Source organism: Desmodus rotundus, chromosome 4 (genome assembly GCF_022682495.2).
Source record: "Desmodus rotundus isolate HL8 chromosome 4, HLdesRot8A.1, whole genome shotgun sequence".
Taxonomy (NCBI): Eukaryota; Metazoa; Chordata; class Mammalia; order Chiroptera; family Phyllostomidae; genus Desmodus; species Desmodus rotundus.
The window spans coordinates 152,742,256-152,762,472 of record NC_071390.1 but is presented as its reverse complement, the minus strand read 5'-3'; the positions used below and the strand labels follow the sequence as shown (position 1 = coordinate 152,762,472).

Below are 20,217 nucleotides of genomic sequence, written 5' to 3'. Positions count from 1 at the left end.
CTAAGGTCAATCAAGGTAACCAGCTGAAGAAACTTGGCTGTGAACACACAGTCAGTCTAGAGTTCACATTCTTAATGACAAAGATTAGATCCATATCTTATATTTCTAATTATTATATATACTATGTGTACATTGTACATGTTTTGCTTTACATGCATTCACCAGCACAGTGCCTTACATGCAGAGGGTTGATAAATTCGAGTGAATAAGTGAAGCATCAGCACCAGGGATTTTTTTTTGAGCTGAGCTTTTCTCTTCAGAGCTGAGGAGACATGCACATGGCAGTGGAGGAATTCTCTGCCTCTCCCTGAGGATCTATTATCTTCTGTGATGATGTGAAACGGAGGCTGTCAGTCCACAGAGACCCTTGCAATTCCCCATTCCGTCTTAGTGAAAACTAAAAACAAGCCCCATTTGCAAGAGTCTTTATTTCTGCCATTTTTTCTCCATTTTGAAGCTATTGTTTTAAACGAGCTCACTCAGAAAACAAAGTTCATTATCTCTTTGAAATAAGATCCAACGGATCTATAGTAATCTCATTACATCACAGTTCTAAGTTAAGCCTGAAATGGTGGTAATCACAAATCGAACACTTCACTGCTATTGCTGTTAGGGGTGGGGGCAATTTCTTACAGATTATATCAGACTGAATGATGTGAACAACCTACCCATTCCGTTCTCAACCTGCAGCCTGCATTGTGGGGAAATTAGTTAAACTCCACCACACAGAGTTTCTTTTTTTGTGGGTGCCATGAGTGTATGTTCGTGATACAGTCTTTCCTATAAGTCAGCTGGGCAACTGCTCGGCTAGCTGCCTACTGAGCAGCCCGGCACCAAGGAATAGACAAGAGTCACACACAGTGACTGTGCTATTCACTCAGCTTTTATTGAATGCACGTTCACTCAAAGTAGAACATCAGCATACATTAATGTCTTATTCACATTCTAACAATCTAAGAGAAATATAACACACACACAACAATCAATGGGGGATAATGAACCTGAGTCCCAGAGTCCCAGTCTGCAGGTCTGGGAGACAGCACGGTGGGCAAGGGAGTTGTCAGCGTCGTGCAAGGAAGGGTCTCAGGAGTCAGGTGAGCAGCAAGGCAGACGAAGTCCTCAGTCCAGCAGGGCAGAGCCTCTGGTGGCCGATGCCAAGGGAGATCAACATGGTGAGGAGCAGCACTCTGGTATGCGGAGCTCAGCTGTCTCAGCAGTGATCTGGAGCCTGCCTCAGTTATACCTTCAAAGGGATGTACTCCACCCTTCTGGGTCTTTTTGATAAATGTCTTGACACCTCTGATGCCAAGTATGGAATTTTTCCCAGGAGCCCGTGGTTGGTGCATGGCTCTTCTGCTTGACACTTCTAATGGCAAGTGGGGAATTTGCCCAGGAGCCTATCTATGGGCGGTCCCACTCTGCAGACACGGCTGTTCTGACCACGTGTGCAGATATCTTAGATGTGTCTCCTTGCCAGATGTGTCTAGTGTGACTTAGGTAGTTTCCCTCTTGAACCAAAGTCTCATGACTGACTGGCAACCATCTTGGTTGACATGAGTGACTCCACTTTGTTTTATGTACTTTATGTTATTTTGACCAGACTAATACCATTTTATTGGTCCTGCTCTCCACAATTGGTCTTTTATCTGTGCTTACTATGGTAGATTGTCTCTAAAATAGAAAGTGCCTTATTTTTAGGAGTTTAGTCTACCAATTAGCAGATTCTACTGTGAAAATTATGGTGAAACACTGGGTAAGCGGTGACAGTCTGAGTTTATCAGTCTGCGGGACAGTTTATCAGTCTTACTGACTCTACACATAAACTAGGTAGGAGAGTTAAGCCATGATGAGAGAGAAATAGAGAAATGACCCCGAAACCCCGATCCCACCAGTGCCTCTACACTTTCAGCTTTGGGACTTTTATAGAAGGCATTGCATGACCCAGAAGTAGCAATGAGATTGCAATTCATAATGGGAGGCTTCACAGAATGGGATTCAGTTGTGCCGAAATTAAGATCCAGCAAACGAGATATATAGCCCCCAAATGCAACAGGAAAGGCTGGACTATTATCTCTACTTTGCAATTTTGTCTAGAAATAAATCTCAATAGCACATAGGGGCCGGAATGGGAACTTACAGTCTAGAAGATGCTAGATTAAAATTAATGAAGTAAGACGATAGAAAATTAAACATTTTAAAAAGTAACTGGAATTATGACTGAAACCATTATACTATTGTTGCTTAATATCTTCAGGCAAAGCACCATCAGGACTCTGATAAATATAGAAAATATATGTAAATATAGGAAAGATATTTGGTAAGATTTTTGAACAGTGTTTTTTCTGAGGTTAATACTTATTCTGGAAACAAGGGCACTGACACATTTCCAGGGACTTCCCATAAGGCCTACACTGTCTGAAATATTTATAGTAATGACATTTTACTTATATACACTGAATTGGGGGCAGGCTGAGCATATCTTCCTACCTGACAACTCTTCACATGCAGTTCTTATAAAATTACTAAGTGATTTTTCAGGGGCCTTCTGGGAAAATTAACAGACACTTTTACATGTAAAAGATACTTAGATACAGATGTAGAGGTAGATATGGATATAGATGTAAATATACATGTTCTGACCTAAGAATGCTAAAATCAGATGAGTTGTTGACAGATATAGAGGTAGATATACATGTTCTGACCTAAGAATGCTAAAATCAGATGAGTTGTTGGAGATTTGACCATTTGTTTAAGATAAAGTCATGGGTGCCAGTTTTGTTGTCCTTTTTAAAAAGTAATCCAGGGCGTACTAAAGTCAATATAAAGCACAGAAAATTAAGAGACTGAGTCTTTGCTATCTAAATAACCAATTGCACAGAAGGTAAAGAATAATCTTTCACACTGTAGGAAAAGGCACTAATCAATACATCAACTAAACAAATGCTTCATGATTTAGTCAAACTTTGCTGAAATTTTAATATATGTCATAACTTGTCAGACATAGGTGTTATAAATACAGGCAATTAAAATTTACTTTCAGAACTCGTCCTTCATCTTGTTCTTTCACATTCTGGACCACACTTGCAGGGCACCTTCGTGCAATGCTTCTTTACCCAGTGATCTATGTGGGTGAAACCATTTTTATAATGACACTAAGATGTTAACATGAATGCATGCATCATGCTCTCTTACAATGAGTCGATATACACGTATTACTTTTCTGTTTTAATTTCACATATGATAAATATTGATGAGATTTAAAAACGTAAATAAAGAGCCTCCCAGACAAGAAAAAGCTATAGGAGTTCACTGCCACCAACCCAGTATTACATGAAATGATAAAGGGTTGAAGAAGAAGAAAAGGAAGATAAAGGAAGATAAAAGAAGAAGACAAAGAAGAAAATATGAACAACAAAATGGTAATAAATATGTATCTATCAACAATTGAATCTAAAAGACAAAATAAATGAATAAGCAGAACAGAATACAGAGAACATTTTCATGGGTGCCAGATTTGGGGATGGGGTTGTAAAAAACGTTGAAGGGATGAAAAAGTACAAACTGGCTGTTACAGAACAGTCATGTGGATGTAAAGTACAGCATAGAGAACATAGTCAGTAATAGTCTTATAACTATGTGTGGTTTTAGATGAGTACATCTAAAATCACTTTTATTGAGATTATCACTGTATAAGTTATATAACCTCTCATCACAGTGGTGGGGCAAGATTTCTTTGGATGGAAATAAAAGACTGCCCCTGTGTCCCATCTCCAACCATCCTGCTGTGGAAAAAGTCCAATTTTGTCCTCATCAAGGCCAAAACAAAGGCCAGTGTCCAAAGTTTCTGTTTCATATTAAAACTAAGTCCTTTGGAGCCCACACGCAACTGCTAATCAGTCTCAGTCCCCATCCAGGTGGCTTAGTGCTGTTCCTGGCTGTGCCACTGTACCAAGCCTCTGGCCTGAACCTGGCATTGGAAGGCCACACAGGCAGCTAGACCTGTGTGGTCGGTGCAGAGTGAACATGCATATGAACAGGGCAAGTGCCTAATCCAAAAGGAGTGGGGGGAGACGGAGAGAGAGAGAGAGAGAGAGAGAGATGTCTTTTAAGCTGGGTGATATTATCTTAGGCCTGGGACAGATCAGGTGCTTTTTCAAAATAACCAATCAACTTCTCAAGCTTCAGGGGCCTCTGATGGGTTCGCCTCCCTATCAATCCCTTCTTTTGTCAGGCTCGATTAACAGGCCTCTGTGGTCACCATTTTAGCTCCTATTGCACATGCCTCATAGAAGTACCTCCCCCTATACCATTTTGACTTTACTGTTCACGTGCTTATTTCCCCCCTTGGTCTGCCCAGGAGATTGAAAAGCCGGTCTTTCCTCCCTTTATGAGAGAGGGGTGTCAATCTCCTTTGCGAGGCAACACTGTGCTCCCCTGGGATTTGTGTGGAGCTGTAGCTTCCCGGTGAAACAAGCTTATGCTCCCCAGTTGATTATGCTTATTATCTGATTTCCTTTGTTTCCTTTATCAATAACTAGCTAACTACCTATGGTACCAATTTGATCAGGAAACCTGTATAAGTTTGGAGAAAGCAAACCAAAGTAGAACAAAATGCATGCTTGCACTATACTTAATACTGATAAATTAGAAAAGATATAGCTGTTTTACACAAATCCAAAATCATTAAGCTAGGTCCATTTACCAAAAATTTATCTTAATTAGGTAAACTTGGATCCATAAAATGATTCTGTGTTAGCTTTGATAATAAAACATTTTGTTTAAGTCTTGGATATTTAAAATGTTAAAAGTACAGTTTCTCTTATTTTGGGAGAATTTAAAATACATTGTTTATATTAGGATTTATCTGCCCAAATAAATCTATCAGGACCAAGCTCCTTCATATTAAAAAAAAATGTTGTAATCTAATTTATTAATACTCTCATAGTGAAAGGTAAAGTCCTTTTTGAATTTTAGACACAAAGACACGGTGCTTATAAATTCAGATCTACACTTTGCCACAGTCAAAAGTAAACACAGAAACACAAAAACTCATGCTTCACATACCAAACAGCTGCTTTCCATTCCACTGAGCACAAGATTCTTAATTGACTTGAGCTCAAAATGGACAAATAGATAAAACAAACAAAAAAGACTAACAAATGAGACTCTCTGTTGTCTCTTTTCCAACAGAATATAGAACTCTAACTCTATAATCCATTAACCTACTTACAGAAATCATTACATGGTCAGACCATGAAACCAATTCTCAATCACTGCTGTCACCAACAGAAAGTAACATATTGGCCATAAGCAAACTGGAAACAAAAACAAAAATCAGTAGAGGGGAAGGAAAGATAGGAACAGAGCCAGCAAAGTTATATTCTTGGGTTTCACCTTCAAATGAATCGATAAACACATACTTCATCTCCAGGAACGGAGGAAAGATATACCTGAGCTTAAGTTGCCAATAAGATACAGTATTCTGGCAACACATTTTACCTGGCTCTCTTAGGTAAATTCATTAGTCATCTTATTAGATGACCACCGACCCTGTAAGAGGGCAATCACTTTAAAAGGATAAAATCATCTAAAAGTATAGAACAAACGTGTGTTGAAGATTTCAAATAACTGATTAATGAGAGAACTAGTTAAGATGTCACAACCAGTTCAAATGGAAATTCAAGATGGATATACTAAAAAGGCAGAGCACACTGGAAAGAAATTACAAACAGATGCAAACTGACAAAACTGGCCACTGGCCACAAAGTAATAATCAATTACCATTGCAATTCTATGGATAAGAATTTTTGACCTTGCTGTCATTTTTCTATAATATACAGAATTGCAAAACATTTCTGAGACAATAAAAGGTCAGATTACCTAACCACTAGACAAAGACATTTAGTAAACTAACTGGTTCATTTCAAAATCTTTCATAAATTTCCCTACAAAATGAGAGAGAAAGGCCTTCCGGAATTACAGATACAAAGAAACAGTATTTATAAATACAGATCTGTACTTTTGCTACATGTCAAGAATAAACATAGAAACACAGAAGTCATGGTCATGATGTGTTTCCCTGCTCTGATGTAACAGAGTTCTCCTCTGACCCCAACACAATTCCCAGCATGGAGGGATACTGATGATTTGGGAAGATAATACACGAAAATGCCCAACGCTACTTCTTCCATTCTCATTTTTCTATTTGTTGTATTAAATGTAGCATTGAAATTTCTCTGTTGCATAAAGCAATTTATTTGTAGAAAATTCAAATGTTCAATTTAAGACCTGATTTTTAAGAGGGAGAAGTTAATGTGCACTTCCATCAGTAGTACCTTCTATTTACATAAGTGATAAGTTCTAAATGTTGTCAAATATACCATTTGCTGTAAGATTATTAGTGATTCATTAGTACAAGATCCATTAAACTAATAAACCTCATTCATATACTTTTCAAAATATTCAAATATTCAAAATTCAGGAATCCATTACTATGAGGCATCATGCTTTTAAACCCAAATTATTATGTATAAGGATATTCAAACTTTAGTTCAATTAAGTTTATTGCACAATATTTTTTAACTTTTTTTAATTTATTGATTTTAGAGAGAGAGAGGAAGGGAGGAGAGAGAGAGATCAATTTGTTGTTATTTATGCAGTCATTGGTTGCTTCTTGCATGTGCCCTGACCAGGGATCAAGCCCTCAACCTTGGCACATTGGGTGAATGCTCTAACCAGCTGAGCTACCCAACCAGGGATGCATAATATTTTCTTAGTAAATAATTCGAATTTAAGAATAAGATTTATTGCTCAATCCCTTAAAAAGGACTCCTGGACAACAATGTGATGATTGCTGGGGGAGGAGGGTATAAAGGGACTAAAAGGCAATGGGGTAGAAATACAATAAAGATTGAGTCAAAAAAGAGTAAGAGTTATTGACTACAGAACTTTGAATTTACTTCATAAAGTAATGGTTTTCACCAAAATGTAGTTCTAACTTGTGCAGGTTTGGGGATGATGGGACTTCACCATTTGTTCATTCATTTAAATGGTCAAGGTACTAAAACAGTCTCTTATTCAGAGTAATTAATTACCAGAGTTAATCGGACCATTCAGGTTTCCATAAATCTAAACATTGTTACTATGAATTTTGTCATTCTTAAGAGTAATGGTCAGAAAACCACTTTATGTTTGACATAATACAGGCCAGGCTATAGATATCATTTCCCTTGTTAAAGAGAACATAGTTTAAGTTTCCCAATCCATATAGACACTTATGTATCATTTTTGAACAAAGGATATTTAGAGGTTTCTTGTTTTGTTGTTTATTTAATTTGAGAAAAGTTGGTAGAAAAGGCAAGATAAAAAGAAATGTACATTTAGGTATTTCTCTTTTCTGTTTTTAAAGGTATTTGGGATTTTCTTTTTACTCAGGTGTGATGAGGCCAACCTAATCAGGAGCCAATTGCCACTGAAAAAATAGTTTGGTCTCACAGTCTCAGAGAGGAGGGGGCGCACCCCACACAGGGCCACATGGGGAAGCACGGTGGGTGGGGTGTTGCTCAGGAAGCCCAGGGAGCTAGCGAAAGGCAAGAGCAAGAGCATGTTTTGTTTGTTTGCTTGCTTCTATTTCATGCTTTTTATTTTATTAAGTGACATTGGACACTCAGTGTTATATTAGTTCCGGGTATACAGAAAGTGGGAGATATTTTTATAGCTTAAGAAGTGAACCCTCCCTAAGGCCAGCATCTACCTGGCACCAGAAATGCACATTTATTTACTCTGAGTTTTCAGAGACTAAAACTTGTTTAAAAAGGAAGGACTACCCAAAAAGCAGGTAATTCATAGAACGACTGCGAATTATGTAATTTACTTGTACTTGACTTTGAATAAGCCAATCACAGCCCTCTTGAAGTATAACTATAAATTATGTATTTGCATACAAAAATGAATGCAAATATCGCTAAGTATTCATTATTAATATTAAATGCAGAATAATGGTAGTTAAAATTATACTTTAAATGTTGAGGGTGTGCTATTTATATATTTTTTTAGTATATGTGAGAAAAACATGTTACTTCCTATTAGATGATATTTTTAAGTTTCTCTTCTTTATGTCCATGTATGTGTCAGTTCCTGGATTATCTAAGCAGTCCTTCATTTTTCTTCACTTTTCAAATTGAAAAATCAACCAAACATGAATTAGTCATTAATAACTGCTTATGAAGTTAGTGTTCTGATAATGCTGATGTAAATTTGATGTTTTAATGATTTTTTTAAAAAATCCTCTCATGCCACATAAATTTTTGCTGTTCACATAGAAAAGTCCAGTCTAAGATGAGAGACAAGTCTGACGCAGATGAACCACGGAAGGCCCCTTCCATTCATTCTCTTGGCGAGGACAATCCTGATTATGTTCCTGGAATAGAAACCAACTTTGTTTACCCTGAGGCCCTGCTCTGTCTGTACTCTCGGAAGCAGTGGAAGAAAGAGTACCCCTACCTATGTTGACATTTGGACCGTTTAATGTAAATACCAGTATTATAACCACTTCTCTGTTGGGCTCTATAGCACCTAAAAATTGTAACAGATGAGAAACCCGTGACATCTGGCTTAAATTCAGCATGCTTTGAGCAGCGTCATGGTCCTAGAAATTATCCAACGGACTACAGCCTGTGGCTGTTTACTTAGCAAATGCACCCAAGATGATTTCTAATAAGAAATGGAATCTGGATGGGGCTAATGGATCTTTATCCTAAACTTGTATTCTAAGCAACTTTGGCATAGCTTTTTAATAACCGCACACTGGTCTTTTTCTGTCGTTTTTAGAGAAGTAATGATTTCAGTGGTTCCTTAAGTTGCATATTAATTCCATTCATTTACACTACATTGGGCTGGAAGCTGGTAAATGAATCACTCACTGAGAGGTTATTTCCCTGGTCGTAGAGACCATCTATTCAAGCAGTCACCCAAGAAACAAGTAGTCAAATAAATAAATGTATAGTTACAAGTTGTGATGAGAAATGTGAGAAAGATATTATCAGTTTCAAATACCAAGATCTATAGAAGATGATAGATTTCTTGACTGAAGGGACTCATTTCATAAGTTGAAGGCATAATGAAGGGACTCATTTCAGAAGATTATAATCATGCCCACTATTAAATGCCTATTAGGTAGAGAGTCAATGTGAGGAAGAGAGAGATTTTGTATTTCTTTCCTTTTTTTATGGTAATTCTGGGATGGGGGACAGGAAGGTGGCTACACACCATTCAAAACAACATTTAAAATAAGAGTGTAAGTGGGTTACTTAGGACTTCTCTGCTTATCTGAGACTATCAAATTGGAGAGTAATGGACAGATTAAAAATAGGTTAATCTGTTGTTTTATATGCTTTGTCTTTCCTTAAAGAAGGAAGGATGGAAAGATGGACAAAGGGAAAGGAAAGAAGGGGAAGAAAGAGGAAAAAGGAAAGAAGGAAGGAAGGAAGGAAAGAAGGAAGGAAGGAAGGAAGGGAGGGAGGGAGGGAAAAAGGAAGGAAGGGAGGGAAAAAGGAAGGGAGGGAGGGAGAGAAGGAAAGATGAAAGGGAGAGAGAACTTTCAGAGATTACTACAATTCCATCTGCATCTCATCCTTTCTCTCCTTCCCCTACCACTTCCTCCCCCAACACAACTACTGTGCCAAAATTGCCATGTGTATCATTTCAATGCCTATTTTTGTATTTTACTACACACACACGCAAAAATGCTCTAGTGATTTCTAAAGAAATAGAATTTGGTCTTGTAAAATTTTAAATATATGTAGTTTTTTGTAGGCATTCTTTCCGTGTTTTTTTTTCACAGAACACTATGTGAGATATACCCATGTTGATACATATAGAACTAGTTTATTCATTTTAACTTCTGTTAACTTGCCCATTGTATCTATTTTTGCTTTGCTGGAGGGTTGGGACCCTTTCCTATTTTTGCTATTACAGGAGTGCTTGATGAATAAACAGCTCTACTGTCTCCTTGCTGCAAGTGAGTGGGCACCGAGGTACAGAATGGCTGGATCCCACTGAACCACCCAGATTTTACTTATTTAACATTGTACTTGTAAAAATGAATAGAAAAGACAATTATATTTTACAGCTTCATTTCGGAAATTCTTGTTTGACAAAAGCCCTAAACTGAAATCATATTTTTGTTATTATTCCAATATTTGGAATGCTTCATTATTAATGTGGAAACATATAAAATTGCCTTCCTACTTTGCCTTTTAGAAGTCATAATCACCTCTCGATTAGCTTAATTTTGATGGTATTCATTATGAACCCAAAAAAAGCAATATAAGTTTTATTTTAGATTTTTATTTCTATAATTATACTTCAAAAAAATAGCAGTAAAACCATGAAAACAGATGTCAAAGGACTTATTAAATTCAACATACATTTACTCACTTAATTAACTGAACAAGACAACAGGAAAGTTAATCTATAATGGAACTCTCTTCACTCTTGCCTGATATTTGGTAAAATTTATTAATGGTCTTCTTTTAATCATAAAATTATACATCACTATGGATTTTAGTTTCTAGAGAAAGAATAGTTCCAAATAAAATTTGTAACTACATGTCTTAAAAAATACTTTACCATATTAGTAATTGAAAAATTAAATTGAAAGTATCAATTTTCATATATTAAAAAACAGTATAACATCCAATCAAACAATAATGTAGGGAAATTAGTACTTTGTTGTATTATAATTTTAATCTTTTAAGAAAGTATTTTGGCCATATAGAATGTAAAAATCAAAAAATGCATATCTTCAGATATAGTAATTCTATTAAAAAGTAAAAAAATGTATATCTTCAGATATAGTAATTCTGTTATTATGTGTCCATTCTAAAGAAAGACTCCAAAATGTGGAAAAAGCCATACAGTCATGAAAATGTTTATTTTAGTGTATTTTAAACTGATAAGATTGAAAAACATCTAAATGTTCAACATAAGGTATATTGTTTTCTACCAAAAAATTTGCCATCCTGATGCCAACGAAATAAATGTTATATTCTTAAGAATTAAAGGGAAGAAAACATAATCTTGAACATGGTTATAAATATGCAAAAATCCAATAGAAGGGGAGATTGAAAGTAAATAGGCCCCAGTAATAATGCTTGCTGTATTACAAGTAATATTTCTCCACTACTGTCAACATATTTTTAATTTATTAATTATTTTTTTTAAAAAGAACGATGTGCCCTGCTCTCATTCCCGTAGGGAGCTCGAAATTCTGCACAATGTATACACCTGCTTTGTTTATACTTGTTTTGGGTTTTGTTTTTCTTTATTTCTTAATAGCTTATTTTTATTGCATTTTTTCCATTACCATTTATCACTCTTATATCCTCTTCCCTCTCCACCCACCCCGCTCCCCCAGCCCCCACAATCACCACACTGTTGTCCATGTCCAGGGGTCCTTTCTCTTCATTTTGTGCTCAATCCCACCACCCCCAACCATCCCACCTCCTTGTAGAGCCATCAGCTTGTTCTCTCTCTATGGGTCTGTCTGTATTTTGCTTGTTCATCCAGTATGTTGATTAGATTCTACATAGCAGTGAAATCATATGGTGCTTGTCTTTCTCTGACTAGCTGATATTTCACTCAGCATAATGCTCTCCAGGTCCATCCATGCTGTCACAAAGGGTAAAATTTTCTTCTTTTGTTATAGCTGAGTAGCATTCAACCGTGTAAATGTACAATAAGTGTTTTATCTGCTCATTTGCTGATGGACATTTGGGCTGCTTCCAAATCTTGGCTATTGTAAATAATGCTACAATGAACATAGGGGTGCTTATGTTCTTTCAAATTAGTGTTTCAGGTTTCTTTTGGATAAATTCGCAGAAGTGGAATTGCTGGGTCAAAGGGAGTTCTATTTTTAAATTTTTGAGGAAAACTTCATACTGTTTTCCACAGTGGCTGTTGTATTTCCAGCAATGAAGAAGGGTTCCTTCCCCTTTCTCCACATCCTTGCCAGCACTTGTTTATTGATTTATTGATGATAGCCCTTCTGACAGGTATGAAATAATATCTCATTGTGGTTTTAATTTGCATTTCTCTGGTGATCGGTGATGTTTCTCAGTGTAAAGCCATGTCCTAAGACGATGCGGCTTTAATGCTACCACTCTTGAACCTTACGTCACTCACTCAGGAATGCCCTTCCAAGATTACTCTGATTACCCTTTGGTAAATGTGTCAGCTCTTTGTTCTGGAATAAGTCATCATGTGGCAAAGCAACAGAGCATGTTTGCACATAATAAAAAATAATAACAACTGTAAAAGAGGCCATATCTGTATGTTATCTTCTAATTCTGTCTGAGTCCTTGTTTAACTATTCTGTACTTATTACCAAGTCATAACATTCAGTTCAAGGTAAACATTTCCTTTGACGTTGATTTGGACTTCTACTTCAATTCTAAGTCCCTGCCCATTGTTTAAGAGCTTGTTGATATTTTAATTCCTCACAATCTGTCCGCTGTAGAAACTCCTGATGATCGAGCTGATGAGAATAGAGATGCTCTGATTTGGAGGAAGGAGCCTTATTCTTTAGGTCCCCTAGCACATATTTCATCCAATTATACTTAGGAAACATCATACATTGTAGGAATGTAATACCTGCTCTTATACTTCAAAGACATATGAATGAATCTAGTGACGTAATTTGGGGAAACAATAGCCTGTCTTAAACTCAGCCAGACATCTACAGTACAGCGTGATTGAGGTATCGGATCTTTGACAAGGATCTATTAGTTACTATTGCCTCATTGTTACTTCTTCTTCTTCTTTCCTGTTTGCTCTCCCATCCCTGGCCACTCTGATTTATGAACTGCTTCTCATATTCACAAAGTAGTCCATGAATCACTCCAACCTGATAGAAATGAATAAAAATGGGCCCATTTACACAATATTTGGCATGTAGCTAATTACCTGAAAATGACTGCTTAGAATTGCACTGAGAAGAGTGTCATTAACACTCAGCACTAAGAGGACAAAACAGAGGGGGTAAGAAAGCAGAAACCAAAAGCAAAAATAAAAATGTAAGAGTAGTATTGATTCTAGTGTGTATTTTTAAAGTATCACCAAAGAGTACCTAATGATCTTACAATACAGGAATGGTAAGTCGTGGGGTGTCTGTATAACAGAATCGTGAGAATCTATTAAAATTGTGTCAATGGAAAATAACAATGACTTAAGAAAAGTCTTACCTATAAGGTTACCCAAAAAGCAGCAAATGAAATTGTTAAAAACAGTATAACTTCAACTTTATTAAGTGATATACTTAGAAGAAAAGAAATTAATAATAAGGTTGTAGTCATGAGATTATGGATTATTTTTATTCCCTTATCTATAACTTTCTATATTTTCCAAGTGTTTTACTATGACTGTGTATTAATCTTAGAATGCATTTATATTAGTAAGCTTCAGTGTAGGTATGTATTTGCTTAGAAGCATATAGTTTTAAAATAATAATAGCCACAGTTAACTGAGTGACTTCCATTGAACTTGTATGTGCAAGTAACAACCTTCTTCTCTTTCCCTGTTCCCCACTGCACCCCACCTGCCTGATACCTGTTCACAAATCAAGGCTAAGGCATCTTTGGTACAAGTTGCCACCAACTGAAAGTGTAGGATTGAACTCTTTCTCTCCTGAATGATGTCCATGTTTTCTTGATAATGTAAATCTTTCTCTGATATGACGGATTTGGTTTTCTAGCAAAATGGCAAAGATCGTCCCAAACGAAAGATAAGCATATCCTATCTAGCCGTTTTACGAAACCAATAGACAGTGGTTCTATCATGTATTTTCTGAGTCATGACAATATTAAAATAAACAAAATAATTTTGACAGCATAAAGGTGCAGTTGGATATTTTTAAATACTGTAGTTTCAATGCTCAGAATATTGCCTGATTTCTGATATAAGTGCTCTATCATTTTTATATGCATTATTGGGTGGGTAAAGGATTGTCCTGAATTACCGATAACTAAAAGAACACTGAAAACATATAATAAGGTCAACTTTAATTTTTTTATTTATTTTATTGCTTGTGGGAGAAATTTTACTGAATCAATAGTCCCCTGCTTAGACTGGCCTGAATATAATAACTGGAGAGAAAAGAAACCTTAGCTCTTTAATCTAGAATAATCTGAATTAACATCCCAGGGCTACCATTTACAGATTATGTCAATTTGGAAACATTTCCTAATCCCATCAAATGTCAGTTCCTTTATCTTTGAACTTGATGTATAAAAGACATCAACATAAAAAGGTAATTTTACATAATATGTTAAATAATACATGTGAAGTAGTCAGAATAATGGCCATCTAAAGTTACCTATGTCCTAATTCTTGAGACCTATGAATATGTCACTGTGCAAGTCAAAAGGGACTCTGCAGATGTGATTAAATTACGAATTTCGAAATGAGACTATCGAGATGGGCCCAATGTAATCACACATGTTCATATATAAGGAAGGCAGGAGAGTTAGAGGGTGAAGAGATGTGGGGACAGAAGCAGTCATGGGAAGGGTGTTCTTCAAGGATGGAAGAAGAGGGTGTGAGCCAGGGAATGCAAGCAGCCTCTGGAAGATAGAAAGGGCAAGGAATGGAAAAGGCAAGCACAATTTGGTTATGTCTGGCTTAGAAGTTCTGAATTGAATTCAGAACTCATTTTTTGCTGAATTGGTTCAATGTATAAAATACTGTTCAATGAATGCTGCCAAGATATGAAATGCAGCCCATTTCCAAGAATAAAAATAAAATATTTTTACAAGGATTTACTTGGGGTGGGGGGTTTGCTTTAAGTAAATAGAGAAAGATATATTATCATAGCATTGCAAAAATCCTAAAATTGAATTTATAGTGTGACTGTTCTTAATTTTTTTCTCTATTCCATTATTTTCCTACCCACACCTACATTCCTCTTAAATCTCACACAGCAGTTTATCTTCTTTGGTTTTCTTATTTTTGTCTCATGCTCTCAGGATTTCACCTGCAAATAGCAAGGTATTTTCTTAAACGTAGTAGCCTACCTAGAATAAAATTCGATGGCAAGTATAAAGGTAATACACCGTCTTTACGCCACTTGGTAAGTGTTGGCTAAGGAGAAAAAATCCATGTACTCTTTCATTACGACTTAGGCTAACCATCCATCTTTTCTCATCCGTTTCTTTGGGTGATAAACCTCACATGGATTAAGGATACAGTCTCAAGGCCAAAGAAGACATTCTTCAAAAGAACTTGATTAAGTAATGCTGATATCAACCTTATAATTGTTACTCACTATCAATCTTACCAGTCTAAGTAGTGTGGTTAGAATTCAGCATATTCAAGCTTTTTTTCCCTCTATATTTTAATACAGATTCTATTAAATTTTTACAGTTACATTCTACAGAGATCAGGTTTAAAACCTAAAAGCTTATCCCTATAAAATTGAAATCCCAACTATAGGTATGTAATTTGTTCATTTATTTAAGTTCACATTCTTATTTGCAAAGTGCTCTTTATATGTTCATGTGTGAACGTGTGTGTGTGTGTGGTGTGTGTGTGTGTAGCTAGATTTTAAGCTGCTATGGGCCAGAACCTCCGGCATCCTGTTTTGGCAGCAGTGAGGGTCATGCTGCCCTTAGACATCAAATATACATGATTTGTAATTACTGTGACTCTTCCAGTCAGTGACCGTGCAGAAAACACCTTCATGAATGAATACTACCGCAATATGATTTCCGTTCATCCTCAAGTATCATGGGACCACGGTTTCTAACAGCCTATTATAGTGTTCTGACCTAACCTTCAAAATGTCAATAAATTGGATTATAATGTAAGCCATTCTAAATGTCTTTGAAAGAAGACAGATGAGTGTTATGCTATCATGAGTCTGCACCCCTGGGAAGTCTACATTCAGAAAAAGTCAGTTAAACTTGCATGTGAAAAGTTAAAAAACAAAATTCAAAAAACCCTTCTATCTTGAAGGTCTCAACCCATCCAGTTTTGGGATCTTTAACACCTTTGATTCCATAGACTTAGAGCATCAGGCTGCTCCAGCCTCAGTGTGAGTACATTTCCATGTGGATCAGTTAATGAATTGCAGAGGTGGCTGACTACTGCCGAGCAATTAATTCGGCAAGGTGAACAAATGGAAAAACAGGGAGGGAGCAGTCATTCTTCGAGATGTTCACTACTACCTCTCACCCAGAAGACACAAGAGACATCCAGGGACATCTCACTGTTTGTTAGTGATCCTGGGATTCTTTCTGAGCATTGTTTTTTTCTCATAAAGAGCTCAACGCATTCAGCTCACTCAGCCGTAAGCATTACAAAATCCAGAAATGCCACACCCTTAAACTAGCAGAGACCGACGCTCCGTTGTATAAACTTCCACGGGCCACAACATGGGTTTATGAGCACCTGCTTATATAGGGATCCTGTCTGAGTCTCAGTGATCCCTCCCTTCTCAGGACCCTTGCGAGACTCGGGGGACCATATTTGCAAGTCTGTGGCTTTCCTTCCAGCCCTTACTAAATAATTTTGAGAGGGTTGGCACCTAATCCCAGTTGGGCCATTGAAATACTCTGGGGAAACGGGAATTTGGAGCGGATAGATGCCAGGCCAGAAGCTGTTTCGCTAAACTAGTGTCAGTGCTTTCCAGAGGAAGTTGAGCACTTCCTTCGATTTCTTGGAGCTGCCTTGATTCCCTCCCTTTCTGAGTTACAATTACTCAACATTCCTGGGCATCACAGTGGGATTTGAGACAAGACAAGTTAACTGGTCCAGTAGATCATAGTTGAAAAAATATCAAGTCATAAGCAAGCCTCTGCTGTGACATGTGGTTTCCCAAGGTAATATCAACCAGATTTCTTAGGTCCATTGATTGCTGAATGGATTCACCATAACAAATAACAATAGTAAGTTCAGTTATGCTTTCCAAAGTTGTTTTCTTTTTCATTACTCACAACTGTAGGACCCATACACATGAGACAGTAGTTATTCATTTACACACAAGGCTTTGAACGCTTTTCAAATTGCTCTGTAAAAACTCCAGAGCCCCACAACATGTGAATCGGTGGTTCCGTGTAAGGTTTCAATGTGTGTCCCGATTTTGATATGATGGGCTTAACTAGCCAGATGCCACGTGTCTGAAAAGGTGAAGACAATTAAGTGAGATATGCCAGCCAGTGGGATTCAATGATATTCTCAAGTATCTCTAAAGCCCTTTAATAGTCCCACAAACAATACTTAATTCTAATTTTGGGATAAAATAGTATAACTACTTAAAATTATAATAAGAAACAAATGCACTGCATTGTATCCTATGTACATTTTCATGTATTCAAGACCACCACAGTATTAACTTATGCAGCCAGGCTAATTTATGCAGAGCATGGAGCATTTTTATTTTGAAGCAAGTCAAGCTTCCTATTAATCCATCATTGAGCACCTACTAGAGATCGACTACCTATGAATGTACCTGAACCATTTATGAAGGTGTTATTAATCGTAGAGATGGTTACTTGACACACAGGTTTCATTTTTCATCTAATTCAGGGTAGCCTATGGCTGGTCATGTAAGATGTTTAGAAACAAATGTTTTACTATTAAGATTCTTCTCAATACTATACTAATAAGATACAACAGAAAATTATTGCTGCTGAGGGAGATTTAAGAGCCTAATTATAATCCCTGGTTTCAAATTTGTATGCTCATTAAAACACATGTCAACACTTGAACTTATAAGGTAATTTTATATTAACAAAATACTGTTTTGTTCCTATTTCATTTGTATTTTATATATTGAGCTTCTGTGTAAGATTTGCTTCATTAATGTTTTCCTCAAAGGAAAAGAAAAATTATCATTGCAGTCGAGTTTCTCAACCTTGGCACTCTGACATTTTGAAGCACAATTATTTATCGTTGGGGGCTTCCCTGGTCACTGCAGGGTGCTTAGCAGTATCCCTGGCCTCCACCAACTGGATGTGAGCATTAAGCCCCCACCATCAGCCTGACAATCAAAAAATGCCTACAGACATTGCTGGATGTCCCCCGTGGGGAGAATGACCCACTGCCGTGGCCGTGGGGTCACAGGGCTGGCCATACATTAGGAATTCACAGATCACGTTCACATCTTCACAGTTTCTATTCATACGCAGCTGTTAAACAAATACTACAGTAAAGCAGATAATTTCTAAAGTGTTTTAAAATATGTATCGTATTGTCTTATTAAGAGTGTTTGAAACACTATACAGGCCATAAAAGTAATGTTGTGCAATTGTATTTTCAGAAGACAAAAGATGTGCAGACATAGTTTAAGTGAAAAAATTAATCAATTCATGTAATTTTGAGAGCAGAAAGCAAAAAGGAATCTGGTAAAATCCTACCATGTGCTAAATTCTGCAATACAACTAGTCTTTCAATTTTTTAAAAACACTTTGAAGGAATTTTTTAAATTAAACTTGAAATTCATTTTTTGCTCTTGCCTATTGCTCGAATACATCTGATTCAACTGACCAGCATCCGGTCTGAGAAAGGCTTCAAAGGGAATGTCCCAGCGTTCATCCTGTGAACTTGCACTTTTCATGAGGAAAGCCACAGAGAATTTGGAAAGGGCTTGGGTTTTTTGTAATGACGTTTTTAAGAAGAAGGTTCCTGTTAGGTTGACACACATGGCCAAAATAATAACTCACCTGGGCAGCCTCAAAAACGTGGGAATGAAGAGTACTTTGTCAAATTTAGACACACTGTTGATGGGAGTGTGAATTGGCACAACCTCTCCCAAGGGCAATGTGGCAAAAGTTAAAATGCGTTTACCTTTTTTCTAGCCATTTCCTTTTTAGAAATAGCCAACAGGTGTCGTGAGACATAGTAAAGTGTGCCAGAACATTCAGAACATCTTCATTTGTAAAAATAAAAGGCAAGAAACAATGTAAATGCCCACCGAAGGGTGAGTGGGAAAATAAATTATGATATTTCATACAACTAAGCAGTAAAAATTTTAAGACAGCTTATTATTTACTGTAAAACCAATTCCAAGATGCATTGTTAACACAAACAAGCACAGTCAAAAAAGGTGGTAGGCTGCCATCTAAAAGCACCTTCCCATCCCCCGCAAGAAGATAAAGTGGGGTCTGAGGCTCATGGAGTTAAATTAAATAGCCCAAGCTCGCACCACTAGTCAGTAGCAAAGAAAGACTCCAATTCAATCTGCTGGCCTTCAAAAATGTTAACCACAAAATATTTATGCCCCCCGGTAAACATGATTCAGGGCTGGGAAGCCTGGAAATGGAAGCCATCATCTTTATGATGTGAACTTTTCTCTCTCTCATCCTGACAGCATCACAACCACAGCCGCATGTATGATGGACCTGCGAAGATACCCTCTGGATGAACAAAACTGCACCCTGGAGATTGAAAGCTGTGAGTTCCTTGGACAGGGGAATGAGAAAAAGGGGGGTTGCTAAATTCAACCTTGCGCTGAATAATTGGTACTAGGATGTTTTCAGCTATACGATGCTGCCAGCTTTTTCAGGGTTTTCCAGGCTAGTGACATTCTCCCTGCTATTGGTGGCTCCAGGGTCATTTCAATGCAGTTAGATTTTTGAACCATTAGGAAAAGTCTATTTAGTTTAGCTAGATGATTTATGAACTCATGTTTTCTCATCAGAGTGGAGCGTCTCCCAAAGTGTTCTAATACCCAAGATGCATTAACAAGAGAGGAAAAACGTTTTAATATGTAAAGACTTTGCGAGATCATTTTTGACTTAATCTGTCGACCTGAAGGATTGTAAACTGTCATCTTTTAGAAAAACACGACGGTGGTCTCGTGTGCTTTTGTCTTTCTTCGTAGGAAGAACAAACCTTCATGAGGCATGTGCATTGGGTCAGAGACTCGATGTGTTTCAGGTCTAATGACCAGTTTTGGTTTGTCCTCTTGGGCAGTTTTTACTTGATTGTTTTCTTAACAATTTGGGTAGTTTAGTCACTAGTATTTAATCTGGTTGATTATCTTTGTTTCATTGTTTCACAGCCATCAACGAGCAGACAGTTGAGTCCATTTATTGTGAATACCAGGCCCAGGCCATTTCCTGGTTTTTAAGGGGCACAGAAAGTAGCTAATTCAGAGCATTGCAATACCACCTAACGTCATGCAAGCAATAGACAGATATTTATTTAAATCATCAAAAACGC

General features: G+C 37.0%; 1 protein-coding gene across 1 annotated transcript in view; it reads left to right on the top strand.

The window, feature by feature from the left end:
• Positions 1-20,217, top strand: part of GABRB1 (gamma-aminobutyric acid type A receptor subunit beta1) — a 318,721-nt gene that overhangs the window by 204,600 nt on the left and 93,904 nt on the right. Inside the window, exon 5 of the mRNA XM_024573757.4 lies at positions 19,364-19,446. Within this exon, the coding sequence (XP_024429525.1) occupies positions 19,364-19,446 (83 nt within the window). The remainder of the gene's footprint in view (positions 1-19,363; positions 19,447-20,217) is intronic.